This window comes from Podarcis pityusensis (assembly GCF_964106645.2).
Source record: "Podarcis pityusensis genome assembly, chromosome: 1".
NCBI lineage: Eukaryota > Metazoa > Chordata > Lepidosauria > Squamata > Lacertidae > Podarcis > Podarcis pityusensis.
This window is the reverse complement of record NC_138028.1, coordinates 135,815,973-135,838,605: the sequence shown is the minus strand read 5'-3', so window position 1 is coordinate 135,838,605 and position 22,633 is coordinate 135,815,973. Positions and strand designations below refer to the sequence as shown.

The 22,633-nt window shown below is 41.6% G+C and overlaps 1 protein-coding gene across 1 annotated transcript; it reads right to left on the bottom strand.

Moving 5' to 3' along the window:
- Positions 1-919: 919 nt before the first annotated feature.
- Positions 920-22,633, bottom strand: RBM44 (RNA binding motif protein 44). Its single transcript, XM_081016347.1, has 14 exons — positions 22,481-22,633; positions 19,557-19,913; positions 16,410-17,719; positions 15,375-15,430; positions 13,795-13,968; positions 12,550-12,625; positions 11,976-12,072; positions 9,946-10,059; positions 8,564-8,649; positions 8,400-8,473; positions 6,350-6,812; positions 5,354-5,499; positions 5,115-5,263; positions 920-1,341 (listed from the first exon to the last, which is right to left on the bottom strand). The coding sequence occupies exons 2-13, from the start codon at positions 19,873-19,875 to the stop codon at positions 5,119-5,121; spliced, it is 3,060 nt and encodes a 1,019-aa protein (XP_080872473.1). The 5' UTR covers positions 19,876-19,913; positions 22,481-22,633; the 3' UTR covers positions 920-1,341; positions 5,115-5,118.

Sequence of the window (22,633 nt, the reverse complement as noted above, 5' to 3'; positions counted from 1 at the left end):
TGATGGTTTTCCGCCCAGTTTTCATATCCTACTACTGACTTCTGGGAGAAAAAGGGTTAACTCAAACCTAGCAGCAGAAGAATTTAGAAGGCAAGGAGTCGCCCAAGTTTCCTTCACCTTTTTCTTTAAAAGGAATTAAAAGATGTTGCTTTGTGTGGAAAACCACCTAACATTTGAATGGAGAAAGGCCTTGGGGTAGCCCATGCAGTGCTCTCCAGCCAACTCCACCAACCTCAGCTAGCACAGTCCATGGCAGGGATGCTGGGAGTTGCTCCTGCTGCATGAATGCACCTTTCAAACTCCTGTTCCCACAGCAGTCTGCCTATTGCTGCTGAATATTCCATGAAGGTACTTCAAGTGCTAGAGCCGGAAGGGTAAAGTGACATGGCTGCTTTGTGCTTATGGCTGGATTGTGCATTCCCAGAGTGTGATTGCCTCCTTACTGAAGATGACCAAGGCTGGAACGTTTGGGTGTAGTCAGCAAAACTGAACTCAGCGCAGACCCACTGGAATGAGCCTAATTCAGTCAGGCCCACTAATTCCAGTGGGTCCACTCTGAGTAGAAGTTAGCTGAATGCCACCTTTGACATGCTGGTTGGCAAGATCTCCCAGTTGAACAGCATGCGAGCCATACATGAAGGAAGCCCTGAGAAAAGTCACTTTAAAATCTCATTGATTTCAATGGACGTTAGAATGCACGGTTATCTCTCCCACTGGAAATCATGGTAGTTTAAAATATTCTATTTTTGCTGGATTGTTCCCAGTGTGTAGAACTACAAAAAGTGATATATCTGTGAAATATATTTGATTTTGTATGAACATTGTTTTTTTAAAGGGGAAGCACTTATTTCCCCCCCCCCCCGTCAAATAAATACAGTATGAGCCTTGTCAATTAAAATACAAACATCTTACACCTTACTACAACCAAACAAGTTTATTGAAACTGCAGCTACAAACTTCAGCCACATCAGATTCTTAATTACATATTATTTTCTAAAGTTGTTTCACATTACAGTAGCTGACAAACACAAAATATGGTTATCAAAACAAAAGATGAAACTTTTTTTACCTAAGGAAAAGATTTTTGTTCATTGCAGAGTAAAAGAGCAGAAGACCACCAGTTCCTTGCAAACGTGCATATCTTTGAAAGCTGGAACATTTCCCAAACAACTCAGTTTTCCATAAACTAACATTTTGTTCCTCTTTAAATTCACTTGGAGCTCCTCAACTGAGTGTGCATTCTCTTTTCAGGCCTGCAATGATGGCTTTTCTTTTCATCCATGCCAGTGACAGACACACCCAGAAAAAATACGTTCAGGTTCACAGACAGCTGCAGAGAAACTATATATAGAAAAAAGATTGTAAAACTAGCAAGTTTTTGTCACTTGAAAAATTGAAGATGAATTTAAACATGCTATTTTTTTTAAAGGAAATCTGCATTCTACTGTGAAGAAGCAATTGTTCAATGGAAATACGAACAAGCCTTTGTTGCTAGGACCTCTATTCTGATCTGAGGGGGCTGAGTAAAGCAGGGGGTCTGGCAGGTCACTGAGCAGCCTTGCACAATACAGCCTCCTGTCAACATTTGCTGGGAGCAGACCAGCAGATTCTAGTCTTGTCCCTTGTTTACACAGTCCTAGCTAAGGAAGGATGTCAGGAGCAGGATTAGGGCTACAGAATGAGACTGTTCTCATTCAGTTAGCCCAACTCGTAGTAGAAGAGACACTGCTTAACACTGCCACCAGCTGGGGCAAAAGTAAAATATATGTTTTGCTGAAAAACATATGGCCAATTTTGCTTTAAGCAGCACATTACTAATTGGCCATGTTAGTAAAAATGACATAAAACAACGTAAATGCAGGTGGCCAAACTGCAAATTTCACAGGGCATAACTGGTTCAACAATAACAGTCCCATAATGGGAAATTATAGGCCCGTTTTCTTTACATTAAATTCTCAACTTTTCTGGAGGACAGTAATCTATGAAGCCCAGGCTGCTTTCCAGGCAAACTACAGTGGTACCTCGGGATGCGAACAGGATCCGTTCCAGAGCCCCGTTCGCATCCAGAAGCAAACGTAACTAGTGATGGCACGTCTGCGCACACGTCGCTTTTCGCCACTTCTGCACATGCACGTGACATCATTTTGAGCGTCTGCGCAAGCAGCGAAACCCGGAAGTAACGCGCTCCATTACTTCCAGGTTGCCACGGAGCGCAACTCGAACGCGCTCAACATGAAGCATATTCAACCCGAGGTATGACTGTACTCAACATCCGATCACTATTCTTGCGCTGTTACACCTAGCAGACAAATATATTAGACCACTCCAAGGCCATCTATATGTGGCCTTTGTGGACCTAAAATCTGCCATTGAACCCATCCCTAGATCCAAATTATGGTCAAAGTTGCATTTCATGATGGAGGACAAAAGTCTCCTCTATCTTATAAAGCTTTATATATTGATAGTAATATGCAGGTAAGAGATGGTCTGTTGGGGCTAACTAAATTATGATGTCAAGAGGAGTCTCCCTATTGCTTAATCATCATCATCATCATTTTTATTCGACCGTCAGTCAGAAAAAAGTACATTTTGTCAATACACAGTTAAAAACATCCAGGAAGATTTTAAAACTTAGCCAACACTAAAATGGGCTAAACAGATAGCCCCATATCAATACAGTCAATTATAGTCTTGCGACGCTTAAAAGCTAAGAAGAGAAATTTGGCCACCAAGGAAGGTATAGCTCTAGTGGTGTTATTCAGCAAGTGTAAAACCTGGTTTTCTCTGGGTAGGAAGCTGAATTGACATAAGAGTGGGTCTATAAAATTTTGTCTAAGCTCTGCATAGGAAGGGCAAGTCAAGAGAATGTATTCGGTGGACTCAACCACACCCATGGCACAATGACAGGTTCTCTGGGCGTATGGTACTCCCCTGTACCTTCCCCACAATATTGCAGAGTCAAGGACATTTAATCTAGCCGCTGTAAGTAGTCTACGGTATTCCACATAGTGGATTTCTGCAAGGTAGGGGGCTGGTATGGTCCGATAAATCTGGTCCCCTAGGAACATCCCTGGTTTTACCTGGGCTATGTCCTCTTGTCTGGCAATGTCACTCAGTCTCCGGGAGATCACAGCTCTAGCTTGATTGTACGTCATAGACTCGAAGTAAAGGAGAGACAATCCGCAGGATTGAACCTCATTAATGACCTCCCTTTCCCACGATGATTGGAAATCGCCCCTCAATATCAAGGGGGCAATACCCACTGGTTTAAAACAAAGCTTGAGCCATAGCCAGAGCTTCGTCTTCAAGGCCACATACCGTAGAACTTGCCAGCCGACCTCTAATCTCATAACCGCACCCGCTACCGAGGGGGGAATCCTAAGGATGGCTCTAAGGAATCGCGTTTGGATAGAATCCAGTTTGCTTAATCTCTTTTTAATGACTTAGAGAAAGTCCTAATGGGCCCAGATGGACAGTGTCCCAAGATGGGGGCAAGAAGCACCCCGCTTCCACTGTATACAGACGACACTGCTTATCCTCTCCTGCGCCAAATCTGGCTTAAAACATCAACTAAGGAAGTTTTCAGATTAATGTCTTGAAAGCGACCTTATAATCAATTGTGATAAATAAATAAAAATCATGGTTTTTGGAAATAGATTTTCCCCATAAAGATGGATCCTCAATGGTTATGCACTTGAACCGACTAACAGCTTTCAGTATTTAGGGCTTACTGTCCACCTTACAGTCGTACACAGGAAGGTCAGTATATTCCCTAAGCTTTAAAAGTGTTCAGTGCAAAATCTGTAATACAATTCCTTTATGCCTCAAATATTTGGTATAATAGTTCTTTCCCTAAACTTGATAGATTTCAATCAAAGTTTCTGAGGTCCCTACTTCAGGTACCAAATTCAATAACTTCTTTTGGAAACCGGTGAATGCCCACTTTCAATTAAGGCCTGGTGGAGTGAACTGAAATATTGGCTAAGAGTCTGTGTATATAGTCCTGGAAATGGTCTACTCTGTATATGGTCTTGGAAATGGTCTACTCATTTGATAAATGAGTATATCAGTTCCTGGTCAAAAACCATGGTGTGTAAGCCCTCTTCCATAGGTCTTTCACCATCTTTTCTTATCCACCTGGGGTATGATGCTACCCTCAAAACTGTGAAACAGAGGTTATGGGATGGTGCCTTCAGTGACTTACAGTCTCACATATATGTGCCCTGTCTGTGTTAGGAATCCAATATCTGCAGGGTTTCTTGTTATCTCCCTACCTTAAGAGTCTGACCATATCAAACTATTGCCGTTTTGTTTTCTAAAGCCAGATTAAATATTTTTCCATCTGAAGTGAAGGTACTGGGCCAAAACAAACAAAATGAATTTCAATAGGGACAAATGTGCAGTTACACACTTAAGCAGGAAGAACTAGATGCACAAATATAAGACGGGAGACACCTGGTATGCCATCTAGGGGTCTTAGCAGACCACAAGCTAAACATGGTCATCTGTCATGTGTGATCTAGTTGAGATTCCTGCATTGCAGGAGGTGGGACTAGATCACCCTCAAGGTTCCTTCCAACTCTACAATTCTATGACGATAATCTTCTACAAAGTGAGAAGTGCTACACCAAACTGTTTAGGTTGACATAGCTAAGCAATTAATAAAGGCAATGGCTCAGCAGTAGAAATGGAACAGAAAAATTCAAGGCAGAATATAAAGAGGTTGTTCAAGTTTTCAAGTTCCTGATAAGCCCAATGGCTGAATTCCATCATGAGCAACTTTCTGGGAGCTACAGCCAGTGGAAGAGACAATTGAGCAACATAAGCAACTGTTGTTTTTTTTTACAATAGGCTACATTCCAGCCATGCAAAAATCAGTTTTCTACATGCAAATCTCCTCATCCGGTCAAGCAAGAGATCCTGGTCACAGTTCAGGAATACACATTAACCAAACAGAGGCACTTGAAGAGAGGTGTGGCCATGAGAGAGCTCTGGGGGTAAAACAGAGGTCTGGAGGGCCACATTCTATTTATGATAAAAGAAAATGGCCAGTAGATATCCACCAAGCTAAGATGTATGCAATATTAGAATTTGAAGGTAGTTTGGGTACTCACCTGCTTATTTCTTTTGCTTTCCGTCAGATTTACATCCAAATCTCTTTTCCAGAAGTGATGAAGTCATTTGCACAATAGAGCTAAGCGATAAGCCACTAAGCAAACCCTTATTTTCTTTTATCTCTACCAAAGCATCCAAAATTTTGTCTCTAAAAGAGAAGGAGAAAAGGAGATGAGAGCCTCCAGAGAATTTCAGTAAAAAAAATTTTCTGAATCCCACCATTAAAAAGTATACTTGCCTATGAAGCTCTGGATACAGATCTTCCAGCTTCTTCACCACTTTACGGAAGCTTCTTAAGTTTAATGCGTTTGGTGGTATAAAGGTAGCAGATGGATTTGGAACAAACTGTACTGAACCCAACGGTAAGAGGCCCCCTGCAAGATCCTAGGCAAATATTACATGAGCTACTTAATGGACAAAATAAGGAAAAACTGCATTTGTACTGAAGAACTAAGGAAAGCTAAAATTGAAACAAATATTCAGTAAAATGTTAGAAAATGCTTCCCACTACATTTGCAAAAAGAAGTGGGAGTCTCTACCCACAGAACACCTTGTGTGGATTTGCCTGAGTGCGTGCTGTTCAAAAGCAACTGTGTCAACCACTTCATCATGGTTAGGTGGAGGGGAGGCAGCTGTCCCATCCCAATTCCATGCCACGTGATGAGCAAATTATCTCTCGCCAGGTCTAAACACAGTAACTGTTTAAATGTAACCTGCAATTGGAGCTTTCCCATTCCTTGCAATCCAACTCTGGTTCAGGTTTTCTGCTTCACTTTCCTTGCTCTGCAGCCTGCCTGTGGTCTGTAAATCCTTCACATTCCCCCTAGGACCTCTCTCTGCTGTTGCTGCATCTTGCCTTTTATGCAGACCCTGGGGGTCCTCCAACATACTTGCTGTCTCATCTTTCTCACCTGCCCACACCTTTATCTGGTTAGGCTGGGAGAAAAGTGACAAAGCAGCAGCAGCCCCTGCATCCCCCCAACTCCAACCTTAACAAGTTTCCTGCTTTTACCCCAAAGTGTGATCAATGGTGGTGCTAGACTAAGTTAACCGTGGCTTAGATTCAGTGGGGGTGGGGCAGTTTGCTCCACAATGGAGCACCCAATCCTATGGCCTGCACCCAATCACTGAAACAATGTGTTAAGCAGTCAGTATTATCCTTACAAAAGAAGAATGCATGCACTGTGATTTAAAAGATGTTCTGACATACATTCCAATAGGGAGAAAAAGTTACCTCTTGATCAATTTCAAGATGTGTATTTTCTGATGAAAGTTTAGAAGATTTGAGATCAGGCTTCGGTACTTTGTAAGGGGCTGAAGCACAAAGAGACCCTTTTGAAGAGTCCAAGAGAGGCCTGGGAGCACTTGCTGAAGGCAAAGGCAACTTTAAAGGACTTTTGGAGATACTGGGCCCTTTTGAAGAGATGGCAGGCATTTTGCAAGCAGCGGAGGCAGAAGTGGGTGCATTAAACATAAGATTACAGTTATTTCTATTTTCGTTATTCTTTTCACAGCTATAATGTGGTCCTTTGTTTCCATACTCTGGTTTCACATAACTCTGATAATCCGGGAGCCCATTTTCTTTTGCAGTCTTTACAAGATGAACCTTTACTGCTTGGCCCTTTATTTCTCTCTCGTTCATTTCTTTCACTGCCAGCTTTGCATCACAGGCTGTTTTAAAACTAAGGAAAGCGTATCTAGAATGAAAAAGACGTGCCAAAATTAAGAAAAATGGAAAATTTAAGACCTATCCAATATGCCTCTTCAACTGTAAACCAAAACATTAAGAGGTATAATCCTTTCTCCTATGCAAAAGAATCAACTAAGCCCATTTACTTTCTTGCCCCTCTCAACAGGCCTTTGGCAACATAGACAGACAACACTGCCTGCAGTGACAGAACTATGCCACACCTTCCCTTCTCAAGGCCAGGCACACACGCGCCACGTGCGCGCACACAACTTATGCTCTGAGCAGGAGCAGCCTGTGCTCATGGCCCTGCCGTGGAACAGGATGGCTGGATTTCATACCCAAAAGGCTCCATAAATTTTATAACCAGGTTCATTTTCATGAGGTGTGCACATGAAGGGATTTACACAGTCTCTGTTTCAATGAGAAATTTACAGAGCTTTATTATGGCTTGGATAGCTCACTTGGTTAGGACGTGGCGCTGATAACGCCAGGCTGCAGGTTTGATCCCCGTATGGGATGGCTGCATATTCCTGCATTGCAGGGGGTTGGACTAGATGACCCTCAGGGTCCCTCCCAACTCTACAATTCTATGGTTCTATGTCTTGCAGCATATAGCAAGTACATTTAATGTAATTTGTGTTACATTAAATCTGATTAGTTGAGGTTTTAAGGTTCATTCTATGCATGGTTTATTTCATGAACTGTCCTATTGCAATTAATGCCCACATTTATAATTACCAGCATTATTTATTTATTTAGATCCGATTCTCAGAGTGTCCCTGAGAAAGGCTGCAACCAACCAAAATTCACTGGGAATGTTATTGTTTCATTAGGATTACTTTTATACATTAGAAATAGCTTTTAGTCGCCCATCTGAGGATTTGCTTCTACTTTTGTTTGCTTTGGAGTGACAAATGCAAAGCATCCAGCAGCCCACAAGACCAGGTAATGGCTATGTCTGCTGCGTGCCCACAACAGACCAAAGGCAAGCGGGAAACGAGGGAACGGGGGAAAGGCTTCAAAGAGCCATATGGTGACAGATCCCTAGGATCCTGCAAATCATCCATTAATAACGAAAGTTCAGTGGGCCTGCCACTTACGTGAGGGTTTCGTTCCGGGGATTTGCAAGCAAAGGCAAAATAACACAAACTGCCCTTCTAAGAGGCAGAAGGCTGCTTACCAGGGCCTGGGAAGGTTGCGTGAGGCCCCCAAGAGCTTCCCAGACCCCAGGAAGCGAAGCAGCACCTTTCTTGCTGGCCTCTGGGATGCTCCCATAGCCCCCCCCCCTTCCCAAAAGGCACCGCCATGCTTACCTGGTTTCGGAAGACAGTGCAAGGGCTTGGGGATGCTGCCACAGCTCACTCCCGACCCAAAGCCCAGAAACCAAGGAAAACATGCTGGGTGCACAAAAAACAAATAAATGGAGAGCAGAGGGTCTCCCCAACTCTGCATTTATTTATTTATCTCCCCCCCCCCGCCCCCCATGTAAGATTGTGATCGCGTAAGTAAGTATGTGCTGGCCTACTGTCTTTCACTGAATGTACTTCAGTTATGAAATCATGCAAGCAAAAAATTATAGTATATTATAGAGTACCTGCAATTGGCAGAATATTCACAAATGGAAATCTCAGAAACATTATACTTCTGGAAATGAAGCCACAGATCAACCTGAAATAGACAAAAAGACTTTCACTGACACAGGTTAAGAAATAGCATTCGGTGAAATAAACTATTATATTTAAATATATGTTGACTTACCTCTGATACTAAGGGACCTAAATCTGCAACATGAACACTATATATGTTCTTTAGCTCCTTTTTTGTGTCTTTTATAGTCTGTGTTTCTAGAAGGGTAGATTACAACAATAATGCATAACTCAGCATGTGTATTTTGAAAAGAAAAAGAAATTTAACTGCATAAATAAAGCACCAATACTGAAGACAGAAAAGGCATTCAGAAATGGTTAAGAAGAAGAAAATCCCTTCTAGAATTCTTTTTATGGTCATACATTAGATCACAGTTCCCTGGAATGCAAAGGACTTATTACCAAGACTTTGATTAGAACTATAAAAATCTCCATTTGCTCTATTTTTACAGTTTGTGTCTGAGCTCTTGCAATAAAAACTCACAAGTTCAGCTCAGGATCAGAATGTAAAAGAATAGTTAAACAGAGCTCTCATACAAGCCATTTTTTTCTTTTTTTAAAAAAAAACGGTGCATGTCCTGCAAAGATGTAAATTTGGGCACTAGAACCAGTTAGCAAAAGAAGTAGCCAACTCAAAATTTATTACAGGAATCAGTAATTGGGGGCTCCTCGTTACAAGGTATACTTATGATTACAATAAAATTAGCAATTGAGATTTTTTTTTCATCTCCAACATAAAAATGAAAAGTATTTAAAAAACCTCTGTTTAGCATCACTGTTTCAGAAATTTCAAAGGACCAGGAAAGCATGTCCTTTTCATGCTATGTGTGTCCCTGAAAAAAATATGACTTCAGTTTGTTTGCCCTGTCATTTTCCACAGCCATGAAACACCAACGTGATACACCAGAACAAAACAGTAATATTTACTGCAAAAGTTTTTGGGGTTTTTTTTAGAGTGCAAGGAGAAATCCAAGTAGGTTATAATCATCCTGCTGCTCCAAAGGCAAGAAGCAACAAACTTTAAAAGGCAGCTGATGTAATTCCTACTAGAGCCTGAGTTCCATCCTGTGGCAGAGGTGCTGAAGAATCCTTGGGCAGGTAGAAGAATGAGAGACACTGGAGGCTGAGAGGAACACGCAGAGGAAACAAAAAGGACCAGGAAGATTCAAAATGCCGAGCCCAAACTGGCCCCTAGGAAGGCTGGGGAGAAACTACAAATCCACCTAACAGTTACCATGTCCAGCCCACGTTTTACCAGCTTCTCCGCAAGAGTATCACGGGGGAGATCACCCAGTTTCTTAGGGTATCTGCATACACTAGAGATGACGTCCCCTACCTTGAAGAAGAGATGTGAGCACCAGCTACCTAGCTAAACCTTTAGAACATTTCTAAAACTGAATCTGTGCAGGGGTGGATATTCATGTGGGAACAAAGGTAACCAAAGCTCAGAAGTCGTATCAGGGCTATTCCCAAACTAATACACTCAACATGCACCTGATGTATCACTTGGCCTTAACTGATCTGTAAGTGGCAGTGAAGAATCAGTTACTGTCAGGTTCTCTGTAGCGTCAAACCAGCCTTCACTGATTTCTTGAGTATTTGAAGAACCTTGAAACAGATGTAAATATTAAACACACAACACAGAGGTAAGCTCAGAACAGGTAGAAAAAAGGTAAGTAGTCCTGGGCTCATCCCCAGAGCCTTGTCTTTAAAATTTGCCAAACACACAGAAAATTTGCTGAACAGGGTTCAGGAGAGCATATCTACACCAACTGAAGGGCCGATAAAAATAATTTTTTTTAATTAAGATTTTAATTATGTCAGGTGTCTCTCTCTCTAAAAAAAAACAGCTTAAAATTAAATCTGAACTTAATGCAAGTGCCTACATTTACAACATCTACAGACTAAATCTGTGAGATCCAAACACGGTGAGTTAAAGCTTGGGTTGTTGTTTTTTTTAAGATAAAGAAGAACATCTGACATTTAAAATAAGCACTACAAATATGGCTCAATAAGCCATGTATTATTGTGGCAAACTATGACTATGAACCAAATTGCAAGGAAAAGCACTGTTCTACTCAGTAATTACCAGTCTTTGTTCTGTATGATGCTTGTATGTGACTGCCTGCTTAGATAATTGGGATGAGGTGCATGTGGCGCTGCCGCTCCAGTTGCCGTAGCGATTGAAGATATCTCACCCCTCCGTGGCTTTCCCACAGCTCCTCCTTCGTCTGCTGTCCTCCTCCCCCTCTGCCCGCCCTACAGCTAGGGGTGAGGCTGCTGCTGGTCCGTTTGTGCCGCGAGGCATCTGCGCCCGGATACTCGTGAGCGGCGCTGCAGTTGTAGGGCGGGCTGGGCGGGCTGATTTCTGCCACGCAATTGGCGATGTTGTCCGTGGCGATCAAAGATATCTCTCCCCTCAGCCCGCCCTACAACTGCAGCGCCGCTCATGAGTAGCCAGGCCCAGAAACAGACTGCCTTCAGCCTCCCTCCCAGCTGTAGGGCAGGCAGAGTGGGAGGAGGCAAGCAGACTAAGAATGCCCTGCAGGAAAGGCAAAAAGAGCTAAAAGTAAATTTTTTAAAAAGCTTCATCACTCTGCCCCCCCCCCCCAAAAAAGCTCAGCAATTGCCGGTGAGGGAACAGCTGATACGCGGCATGTTAGACACGTGCGGCTGTTAGCCTCTGGGCAATCCCCCCCCGCCACAAATAGCTCAACAAGTCAGGGCAATTTACCCCCCAAAATAGGGGGCACCCTATACGTGGGTGCATCTTATACACGGAAAAATACAGTAAATTGGATTTTTAAAATAAAATGCTTTTGGAGGGGAAATCTTTCTAAAGATAGTTTTCTATTCAAGTTACATCATAGTCCAAAGGCTATTCATCAAGAAATAAGGATTTGTTTTAAGTTTTTCATGTGAGTTAAAACTCAGTTTAAGTTATTATTATTTTTAATTGTTTAACCACATTGGTTAACAAACATGGATACATATACTATAATATTATTGTTTTAGTTAAATAAATTGTTTAAATTGTTATTAAGGAAATGATTATTTTTCTCCTTCCAATAAAGAACAGCAGAAAGGTTGTCCAAATATAAACAGTTAACTTGTTAAACCTCACAATAATTTCATAATTATCTGTGTATTTCTAATAGTATAACCAAATCAGTAATTTTTAATATAACTGTGAAAACTACTCTGAAAAATTATTATTCCAAAAATGAAACCTTCATCTGGTTGTAAATATTAAGATTATACCAGCAAGAATGAGTCTGAAAAAAAATGATTTAAATCATATCCACCCTGATATACATTATGTTACTTTGGCACACTACTAGTGGTGCCCCTTCCTTGTGTCCCTTTGCCTGAAATCAAATCCACTCCCCAATTAGGAACATTCTGATTGGAACTTAAAATTGTGAATATTTAACTACTTGCATATCATATTTAATGCTTGGTATAGAGGACAAACCAGTTACAATGTAATAATTTCATCCAGCATTTAAAAATGTTTAACTTACTATTTTCAATAAGTTCATATTTCTCTTCTTCAGAGGTTTTGTTGGAAAGGGACAAATCAGGGCTACTCTTTTCACCATCCTTCTTTTGACATGTAACCTAAAGTTAAAAAACAAGAACAGATTTTAATTTTTGCTCAACAGACAGCTTTTCAGTGCCAACTTCTTCAAACACAGGCCAGTTTTAGAACAAGTTATTTCCTGCTTCACAATTCAGAGAAGCACCATCTTGGAATACCCCTTTCTCTTAGGGTTTCTCTGAGATGCAACAAGAGCTTGTAATTTCCAAATACAAAAGTTACACTTTTTGAAACAGAAATTTAACCAAAACAGTGAAAGGGTACACACTCACTTAAAAGATACTTCAATGAGCAATCTGCCCTGTGGTATTTATTTTTGAGGCTGATATAATGGTTCTGCTTTATATTGACTATATTATACCCCATTGCTAGCACAGGTTTATATTTATGTTTAATAGAGAAGTTGTAATGTAGAATCAGCCTTCAAAATAAACCATTTTGAAAGTTCACAAAGAATTCTTAAGGTAGTGTTGTAATGAAGTATACAGAAGACTTACTAAAGGGAGTGAAGAAACTTCCATATTCTGTGGCAATGGCACCTGAAACACAGATTTTCCTGTCCCAAGGGTAGAACTGAAAAAATAATCAAACGTATATCCATTGATTTGGCATTTGCTGAGGTATAGAAAGCACCTTTTAGCCACTTTCTATTTTTATCAAAACAGCCTCAATTCTCCATGTGTCAGAAGAAAGAATCTTGCCTTTAATATAATTTGGAAATACTTTAGGTACGATAATGAGTTATGACCATTTCTGAAAGATCAAGTGAGCGGCAAATCTCAAAAACCTTCCATGTAGAGGTGCTAAAGGGCTGTGCAGATGTACACTGGTGAGACCAAGGAATGAGAGATAGTCACTGATGCACATTGCCTTTGTTACTGAAGTCAACATTTTCATATTGAATGTGCAACATATAAAAGGCTTGACGTGTTTCAGATCCAAAAGGTTTGTGGACACTCCTGTAACTTCTCCCAGGCAAAATGTGCCTTAGGTGAGGTAGGGAAAAGAGGAGCTCCATGAACGGTCTGAATAGCTTAGTCCTATGTCCCCACTTGTTCAAGGCCACCTATTTGTTGCCTAGAGACCTCCTAGATGACAAGGGAATTCCTCTTGTCATTTGTGCCCACCTACAGTTCAAAAGAAGGGATGCAACCTTTATTTGGTGATGCCTAGGCACTGCACATCACATTTTCTCTTTCCAGGTAACCACATAAGGGGAAGGGGCTGTTTAGTTAGTGACTTCTCTTATAAAGTGACATCTCAGAATCCTTTTGTTTCTCTGGAATAGGAAGTTTTTTGCCAAAATGTAGGGAGCTTTTGAGAAAACTCTAACATGGCAGGAGTTGCATTTGAAAGAAAAAACTAAGGAAATACTAACAGGAATATAGATGCATTCAGCCTCATGCCTAAATCTCCAGGCTAAACTTACTGACTCACTAAACAGTTATTCCAAATACTTTTCTGAAACTGTTGTACAAAGGCTAACTTCCTTGAGTAGTTTGCTTTCTTTGGAGTCATTGGACAGAATATTTATGCCTTTAAGTCAACTCTTCCCTCCTACCTGACTTTCAGCTAGGTCCCACAGACACAGCAGCTCTTAGCCTTACAATACAATGCTATGAATACAACGAGTAAATATGCATGGATTATACTGAAAATGTTTGTATTAGTAATCATATTTGGTGTTCTGCCCAAACCAGTTAACAGTCCACCTTCCACACCAGAAACTATTTCATACATACCCATTTACAGATTTCTTTTTGTCCATGGAATTAATGCAAGTCTGCCAGCAGTGCTGTTGATACATCTGATAGCGAATTTTTAAAAGCTGCACTTCCGCTTTTATAGCTCTCTCCAGTATTTCCTTACAGCAGCTTGGTAAATGGTTGTTTATTTCTTGAGAAAGCTGCATTATCCTTTTAAAAGAAATATTAAGTTTGAATACAAACAAAAGTGATTAAGGGATTCTACTTAAGTGTACATTTAGAAAACAAAAAAGAACAATTGAAAAGTCATTCCCAACCAGAAAAATAAGGAATTTATAAAGGTAAAGTTAAAGGACCCCTGGACGGTTAAGTCCAGTCGAATTCGACTCTGGGGTACAGTGCTCATCTCCGCTTTCAGGCTGACAGCTTTCCGGGTCACCTGGCCAGAATGACTAAACCGCTTCTGGCACAATAGGATACTGTGACCGAAGCCAGAATGCACGGAAACACCATTTACCTTTCCACTGCAGAGCTACTTGCACCGGTATGTTTTTGGACTGCTAGGTTGGCAGAAGCTGGGACAAAGCGATGGAAGCTCACCCCATCATGCAGATTTAAACTGCCAACCTTCCAATTGGCAAGCCCAAGAGGGTTGGCGGTTTAGACCACAGCGCCACCTGCACCCCCATAAGGGATTTATAAGCCAGCAATGTGAGTAACATTCTTACTCAGCTAGCCTTCTGTTTTCATGGCCCAGTTCTAGTCATACTAATTCTCACCAGCCTGGATTCAGGGTGCTCCTTCTTAGAAGGGCTGGCAATTCGAACCAGAAACTGCAATGGAAAGAGGGGAGGACAATTTTCATGGGTTTGCTGGAGCAGAATAGGTGGTGGTGGGAAACTGCCCTGCTGGAAAAACTGACTAAGCTGAGAGTCCTTAGGGATCAAAGATAAAATGACAACTTTGGACCTGTTTGGTTTGACTTACTTCATTTGTAAGCGAGGAGAAAAATGGCCAAGGACCATTTTTATTTGTTTTTATTTGTTTGACACTGATCTGTAATTGTATATGGACTTTTTCGCTCTATAAGACGCACCTAGTTTATAGAGGTGCGATGATGCTCATGTACTGCTTGTGGGCTTCCCACAGGCATCAAGCTGGCCACTGTCTCTGCGCAGCGCCACCCCTTCAGCGAAGCGGGAGCAGGAACAGAAGGGGCTCCGTTCCTCCTCTCGCTTCGCAGGAGGGGTGCTTCGCTGAAGGGGCGCTGCGCAGCTCTCCCTCTCTGCACAGCGCCTCTCCTGCGAAGCGCCATTCGCGCCATAAGATGCACTCACATTCTCCCTTACTTTTTAGGAGGAAAAAAGTGCATCTTATGGAGCGAAAAATACGGTATGTATCTTGTCATCAGTTCCTGTTTGTTAACACTGTTATTTGTAGAATCTTGAATCACCATTCTTTGAAAATTAATAAAAAATATTTTGAAGGGGAGTTGGCAACATTGCCTCCCTCCTCCCTCGTGTAACCACAGATTCCAGCTGGGGTGGAGCTTTAAGAACCTCAAAGGAAATTAAGTTTTAAGAAGTAGTAAAAATCACTTAAAAGGTGTATCATACCTGTTTGGAATTTCATTTAAGTCTCTGCTAGTGCTATTTTTCCATTCCAAAAGATCCTAGAAATAGCAATTTTAGTAAGTTTTATTGACAAACTAAAGTTGTAAATCAGATTTAACTAGCAAGTCCCTAAACCTTACGTAACACACACTGAGAACGCTCCTTGTTTCAACAAGAGAATCCAGAATTTTGCATGTCTAGCCATATTATATGGGCTTCCTAAGTTACGAATACAAATACAAGGACGACTGTCCTGCAGGAATCAGAAACATATACGAGCTGTACTTGGGCTGCAGCTCTTCAGCATTTGCACTCTGAACACCAGCATGTATGCCCTGCATACGATGCTCCTGGATCTGATCTGGGAAGGAAAGAGTGCTGATCTTTATCAAGGGCAAGGCAGCCAGAACCGCTTTAAGAACTGGAACCAGTAAGAACTTGTGCTTCAGCTCACTTTTGCCTAATTTCTTTGCCTCCCTTTCCCTTCTGCCTCATTATCTCTTTACACTGTGAGCCTGAGGGCAGGGACTATTTTTGTAAGCTGCTTTTTTGGCATTACAAATGCTGTAAACAAATAGGTAACAGATGTGGGCTGCACACTAATCCTTATGGAGAAATTCCAAAGGTGCCTTATGACTGCACCTTATGAACATCCAATGCTACCAATGTTGTGAACCAGCTATTCACATTTTGTCTGTCTCAGAGTCTAGAAGCATGATTAAGAGTGTGCCTGACTGGTAAAGATTTCTGGGGCTCTAGCCAACAGGTTTCTCAGAAAACGTGAGTTAAACTCAAAGCCTAAGGATTCAGAGCTTTGGCTGTCCACTTGTACATGCAACTGCCTACCCAGATAGGAAGACAACACATGCCTGGCAACATGTTTCCGCATACCTATGCCCCCTAACTTGATAATGGTGGGCGCATGGCCTTGAAGTAGGAAGCAGATACAATTATGGTCTGCCTCAAATAATAACTAATTCCACAAGCTTCCCCATGTTTTTCAAAGTTACCTCCTTTTGATTTGAATCCATGTTTTACCTTGTCACTAGTGATACAGTTTTCCAACATATCATCCATTGCTGCTTGTGCGGTAGTCATCTCCACGTTGTCAGATATGCATGACCAATCTGTATTGCAGGCAACACTTCTGACGGAATCCCTCAGCCACTGCTTGGGCCTTTCTTTGTTCATCATTGTTATAACTGTATTTTGTCCTCTGGACACTACTGAAGCCTTGACATTAGTTGCTCTGCTTGTTGTAAAACAAGCTCTAAAATCAGAACTTGCATCAACAGCTTGGTTAATTGTACTCTGATTATTAAATGCTTTATAGGTGTGATTTGGCTTCTTAGAATCAACTACAGCTTCATAATCAGAGAAATTTGAAATTTCTGTATCACCGCTAGAGGTGTGTGCATGGGAACATTTTCTTTCCTGCTGCAATACATGTGTATTTCCAGTTTTCAGGGTTCTACCTGAAAGATAATCTGTTTTCATATTTTTATCAATTTTAGAGTTGCTCCCTGAGAATAATTTTGGATTATTAGCCTTAGCACTAACTGAATGTTTATTGACAATACTACTGAGCAAACTAATAGTCTCATCTCCTGGTTGATCATCAAAATTCAAACCTTTGCCTTGAGTGTCACATTTGCTATCTTGCGAAGTCTGGGGGAATTCTGGTATTTTGCTGTATTTGTAGCAGTCACAATCAATACTACAACCTGAAGTAGGAGACTCATCTTTTTGTTTGTTCATGGGACACTGGGCATCTGCAAGCTGATTTTCATTTGACAGTTCCTTGTCCTGAAAAGCTTCTGGCCGATGACCAATGCAATCTTGTAGTCCAATGCAGTCTAGTGTGGAATCATCTAAGCCTCTGCATCTGTACTCCTCATTTTGATTGCTACTTAAGTAGGAAGAGTCTGCAGCAGTATCCAAGTTCATATCTGTCTCACTTACATTAGGCAGTGCAATGGACATTCCCTCACCTTCCTTATGTGCAGATTCCAGTTCCTCATCAGGCAATGCACTAAAATAAGGCAAGCTTCCTTTTGATACGCTTAATTCTGAGGCACTTATGTAACATGACTGGCATGGAGAGGAGCAATTAGCAAGATTCAAGCAAAAGTCAGAGATAGCATTAACTGTATTTTTTTCAGAATGTTCTGATCCATGGAGTGCACTCAGGACTGTTGATTTATGAGAATTGTTCTCAAAGTCACTCTCTCTCTGCTCCATGGCTCCCACGTCAGAATGGTTTCCAGAAGCAACAAGCATTGCTTCACGGAGCTTACTTTTCTCAGAACCATCTGATGGTAGCTGATGGGGTTTAACAGCTTTTTCACCTGTTTGGACAAAATACCAAATGCATATTTCAATATTCTTTCTCTAACCGAAATTTATCCTACATAGTGAAAAAAAGGAGTGCTGGCAGTGACTGCTCAATTTGGAAAGAAGAAACAGGTACATAGGAAACAGAAGAAAGGCAGTGAACTAGGACAAAGGGTACATTGATTGGTACTGATTAGGAAAAAATTGTTAGCTTTTAATAGTTATCGCTTCTACTTTTAGAATTTTTTTAGCAAAATGTTAAAATCCACCAGACTATTTGTTATTAGACAGTGTACCAGATAAAGATAATTTTGCCAGTGGCAAAATGCACCTGGTACCCAGGAAATTTTGAACACTGTTTGTCTTCATGGGATCCAGAGCACCCTGGATCCCTTGCAGGGCCCAGTCCCTCTCTGATTTGCCAGACCTGAAGCTGCAGGGCCTCTGATGTGGTGAAGCATTTTTTTTTGCACTAACAAAGCAAATACAGGCTACCTACACTGTAGTAAGCAAATTTATCATATGCTCTTATCATATAAAACTGAAGCTGAAATACTGCATCTTTCTTGCTCGTCCCACCCACTCCATTTCTTAATGTTTTCCACCTTCTGCTTAACTCCAAGCCTGGCATCTACCAATTCACAACTGTATACATGAATCATCCCACACAGCTTGATACCAGGAATGGAAACTGAGTAAGTCACTTTCTAAAGGCACACACAGAAAAATACTACGGGAGCAAGCAGCATTTCTACCCAAATTAAACTGGAATGCTGGGGAAGTGGGGGAGGAGTCAGATGATACTCAACACCTTTAAAGAGCACTTACCCCATGTTTATATCATATAAGAAAAGAGGAAGAAGGCCCTGCCTGTCTCAAAAAAGTAGTACCATACCCAGTTGGTGAACCACAGAAATATAAAATCATCATGTAACACACATCCCAGAAATTCGCTAAAAAACTGCATTTGGTTAACCAATATCACAGACAAATCAAAGTTGTCCTACCCTATCAACACCCAATAAGCATGGTAAATATGTTAAGCACAGCAAAAATGAATTCCAGTGGATCTTCCCAAAATCCAAAACTACTTCTCTTCGTAAGTCAACTAAGTGACACAAATGTAACAAAATGGGTTTTTAAAACTTGTGTGCAAACAAATTAGAATCATATAATTGTAGAGTTGGAAGGGATCTGAGGGTCATCTCATCCAATCCTCTGCAATGCAAGAATCTCAGCTAAAGTATCCATGGCAGATGACCACCCAACCTCTACTTTAAAACCTCCAAGGAAGGAGTCCACCACCTTCCGAGGGAGACCATTCCACTGTCAAAAAGCTCTTACCATTCATCCTTTGTCTACTATTGGCTACTTCAGAATCTGCTGGATTGATCGCTTCCATCGACAGGTGTCTTTTGTACAGGTACTGTAACGAGCTGCGATTACAGGTAAAACCTCTCCCTTAAAGCAGGTGCTTCTAATCTCAGCTTGTTACATACAGTGACGATACCAGGTAGCCTGACATCTGGCTGGTTGATAGGGGATCAAATACTTATTTCACTCATTATAATGCACATCCATCTCTGACTTTTGTCTTCTGGGTTTCTGGGGGTTTTCCCGTTGTTATTCTGTCTCTCACAGCTACAATAAACCTACCATTAAAATTATGGACTGGTCATTTCTTCATCAGAGGGCAAACAGGCAAATTTAGCAGGGGATCAAATACCAATACTTTTTTCGCTCACTGTAAGCTCTATTTTCTTATTAAGATTGCTCACAGTACAAATTATGGTATAGTCGCAAAACCCTAAGAAAAAAGTCACTAACTATTGAAAAGTAAAATTAACTCACCAGAAAAGCTATGAATAGTATTTGGCTTTTCTAAAACCTGAATTCCCCAGCCATTCATTTCAGCAGTAGCATATCTGTAGTAACTGTTTTCCAATTGTCCATATTTAAAGGTGACAGATGCGGAAGAAGGCACTACCATATGTGGATATGGTGCATCTACAGCCACAGGCATAGGCACATACACTCTTGGGTGAAACCAGAAAGGCGCCACTGAATATGGGACTTGACCATAAAGTGAACAATCTCTTGGGAAGCATGGCCTTGTACCAAACAGAGGTTGAATGTATGCTTTTTCATTAAAAGGAGGGTGCCATGACATATTTTAGACATGTGTATGACAGGGCGAGCGTATAATTCCTGGAAAGCAAGCAAAATAGACATGAATATAAAAAGGAATGGTTAAATAATCCAAAGTAGTACAAGACATCTCTTACACATTCCAACTACGTCCTCATGGGTTAACTAAATCCTGGTGGTCAGTCAACTGAACCTCTTAACTAAAGCAACAACAGTGAAAGGGATGCATATCTACTCAGTTCAATGGGACTAACTCCCTAGCAGAATGTTGAGTTTCCCCTCTTTAAACAGCAAGCCTCAGTTCCAGAACTGGCTTGCTAATGACATGTGAAGTGGCTCTTTGGGAAATCCCACCTAAAATTCTCTTGGGCAGGTAGATGGTGGGCAGCTATTTAGGTCTTGACTACTGTCAATCAACATAAAAATACTTTAATGTCTAAGGCAAATTTCTTTTAATTCTTGGTAGCAGAGAATGCTCGCAGTTCTTTAGCAGGGCCGGGTGACGTATTGATAAAGGTAAAGGGACCCCTGACCATTAGGTCCAGTCGTGACCGACTCTGGGGTTGTGGCGCTCATCTCGCTTTATTGGCCGAGGGAGCCGGTGTACAGCTTCTGGGTCATGTGGCCAGCATGACTAAGCCGCTTCTGGCGAAGCAGAGCAGCGCACAGAAACACCGTTTTCCTTCCCGCCAGAGCGGTACCTATTTATCTACTTGCACTTGACGTGCTTTCGAACTGCTAGGTTGGCAGGAGCAGGGACCGAGCAACGGGAGCTTACCCCGTCGCGGGGATTCGAACCACCGACCTTCTGATCGGCAAGCCCTAGGCTCTGTGGTTTAGACACAGCGCCACCTGCGTCCCTTTGTTCTTCTTTGGGCAGTCCTAAAAAAGAAGCCAGCAGCTAATCTTCTAAGACTTTCACTCCCTTTAAGGAGTCTCAAAGCGGCTAACATTCTCCTTTCCCTTCCTCCCCCACAACAAACACTCTGTGAGGTGAGTGGGGCTGAGAGACTTCAGAGAAGTGTGACTGGCCCAAGGTCACCCAGCAGCTGCATGTGGAGGAGCGGAGACACAAACCCGGTTCCCCAGATTACGAGTCTATCGCTCTTAACCACTACACCACACTGAGAGGTACCTATTTATCTACTTGAACTTTGACGTGCTTTTGAACTGCTAGATTGGCAGGAGCAGGGACCGAGCAACGGGAGCTCACCCCGTCGAGGGGATTTGAACTGCCAACCTTCTGATCGGCAAGTCTTAGGCTCTGTGGTTAAACCCCCAGCGCCACCCGCGTCCCTTGATGTATTGATACATCTTCCAAAACCCGTTTGAAGACGACAGCACAGCAATGGTTTCATAACATTTGATGGGGCAATATGTATCACAAATCACGATGTGTATGTGTGCTATGTAAAAAAAAAAAAATCACTATGTGGGAAAAACCGCGAAGCCCCTCGCTTCTCTCATGATTTCTGCCACACCATTGCTTGCTCTGCCACCTCAGCAATCCTCCGCTTCCTGTTTATTTTATGGTGTTTACATTGTTGTGTTCCCCCTAAATAGCTTAGAAAATGTGCTAACTTGAATATTATCTGTACTAGAAAATAAGTTGTAACAGTATGTTAAAGATATGTAAAAAAAACATTTACAAGATGTTTTACATCCCTAAGTAACAGCAGTTGCTAGGACATTACCCCATTCACCTCTACAGAGTTTCATCCTTATTTCAGACATCATGATATATCTGTAATAGCTGGTGATATATCACAATGCTGAAAACCAGACATCACTGAGACCTATTTTTAGTGAGCATTTTCATATATCACAACCCTATAAAGTTAATTCTGTAACAATTTCATTATTATTATTATTATTATTATTACTATCATCATAGATTTTCCATGGGAACTCAACATAATTGTGCAAGTTGCATTCTCTGCCAGAGATAGTTATACTGAAGGCTTTGTAGCTACGTTCTCAAGCAATTTCAGCATACTCCATACATATCCCATCCTTTCTGTTAAGAAACTCCTGCACATCTGCCACTGAAATGGTGTGCTGCAGAAGCAATGAGCATTACCATTTCACATAAGAATTCATTCAGGCCCACTGGCCTGTACAAACTTAGCATGCAACCAACATTGGTGTGGCTGCACATTTTGGGGCAAATGTGGGGACCCTTTAGCTCTCCAGATATTGCTGCACTACAACTCCCATCATCTTTGGCCTTTAGGCATGCTCACTGGTGTGAGTTATAGTTATAGTTGTGGAATACCAAAGCTTCCCCACATCTGCTATACAGTGGTACCTCAGGTTAAGTACTTAATTCGTTCTGGTGGTCCATACTTAACCTGAAACTGTTCTTAACCTGAAGAACCACTTTAGCTAATGGGGCCTCCAGCTGCCACCACGCCGCCATATATCGCGCCGCCAGAGCACGATATCTGTTCTCATCCTGAAGCAAAGTTCTTAAACTGAAGCACTGTTTCTGGGTTAGCGGAGTCTGTAACCTGAAGCATATGTAACCTGAAGCGTATGTAACCTGAGGTACCACTGTACAGTGGTACCTTGGGTTAAGAACTTAATTCGTTCCAGAGGTTCGTTCTTAATCTGAAACGGTTCTTAACCTGAGGTGCTCCTTCGCTAATGGGGCTCCTGCTGCCGCGATTTCCGTTCTTATCCTGGAGCAAACTTCTTAACCTGGAGCAACCACTTCCTGGTTAGCGGAGTTTGTAACCCAAAGCGTCTGTAACCTGAGGTACCACTGTAGAGAGAAAGAG

Bases quoted from the DNA above. Each gene is read 5' to 3' on its own strand.
- RBM44 (XM_081016347.1), bottom strand. From the start codon at position 19,875: ATGTCATGGCACCCTCCTTTTAATGAAAAAGCATACATTCAACCTCTG. The intron at 6,813-8,399 runs GTACTCTATAAT...TTTTCATTCTAG, and splicing joins GAATATTCTGCCAATTGCAG to ATACGCTTTCCTTAGTTTTA. The intron at 5,500-6,349 runs GTAACTTTTTCT...ATATTTGCCTAG, and splicing joins ATCTTGAAATTGATCAAGAG to GATCTTGCAGGGGGCCTCTT.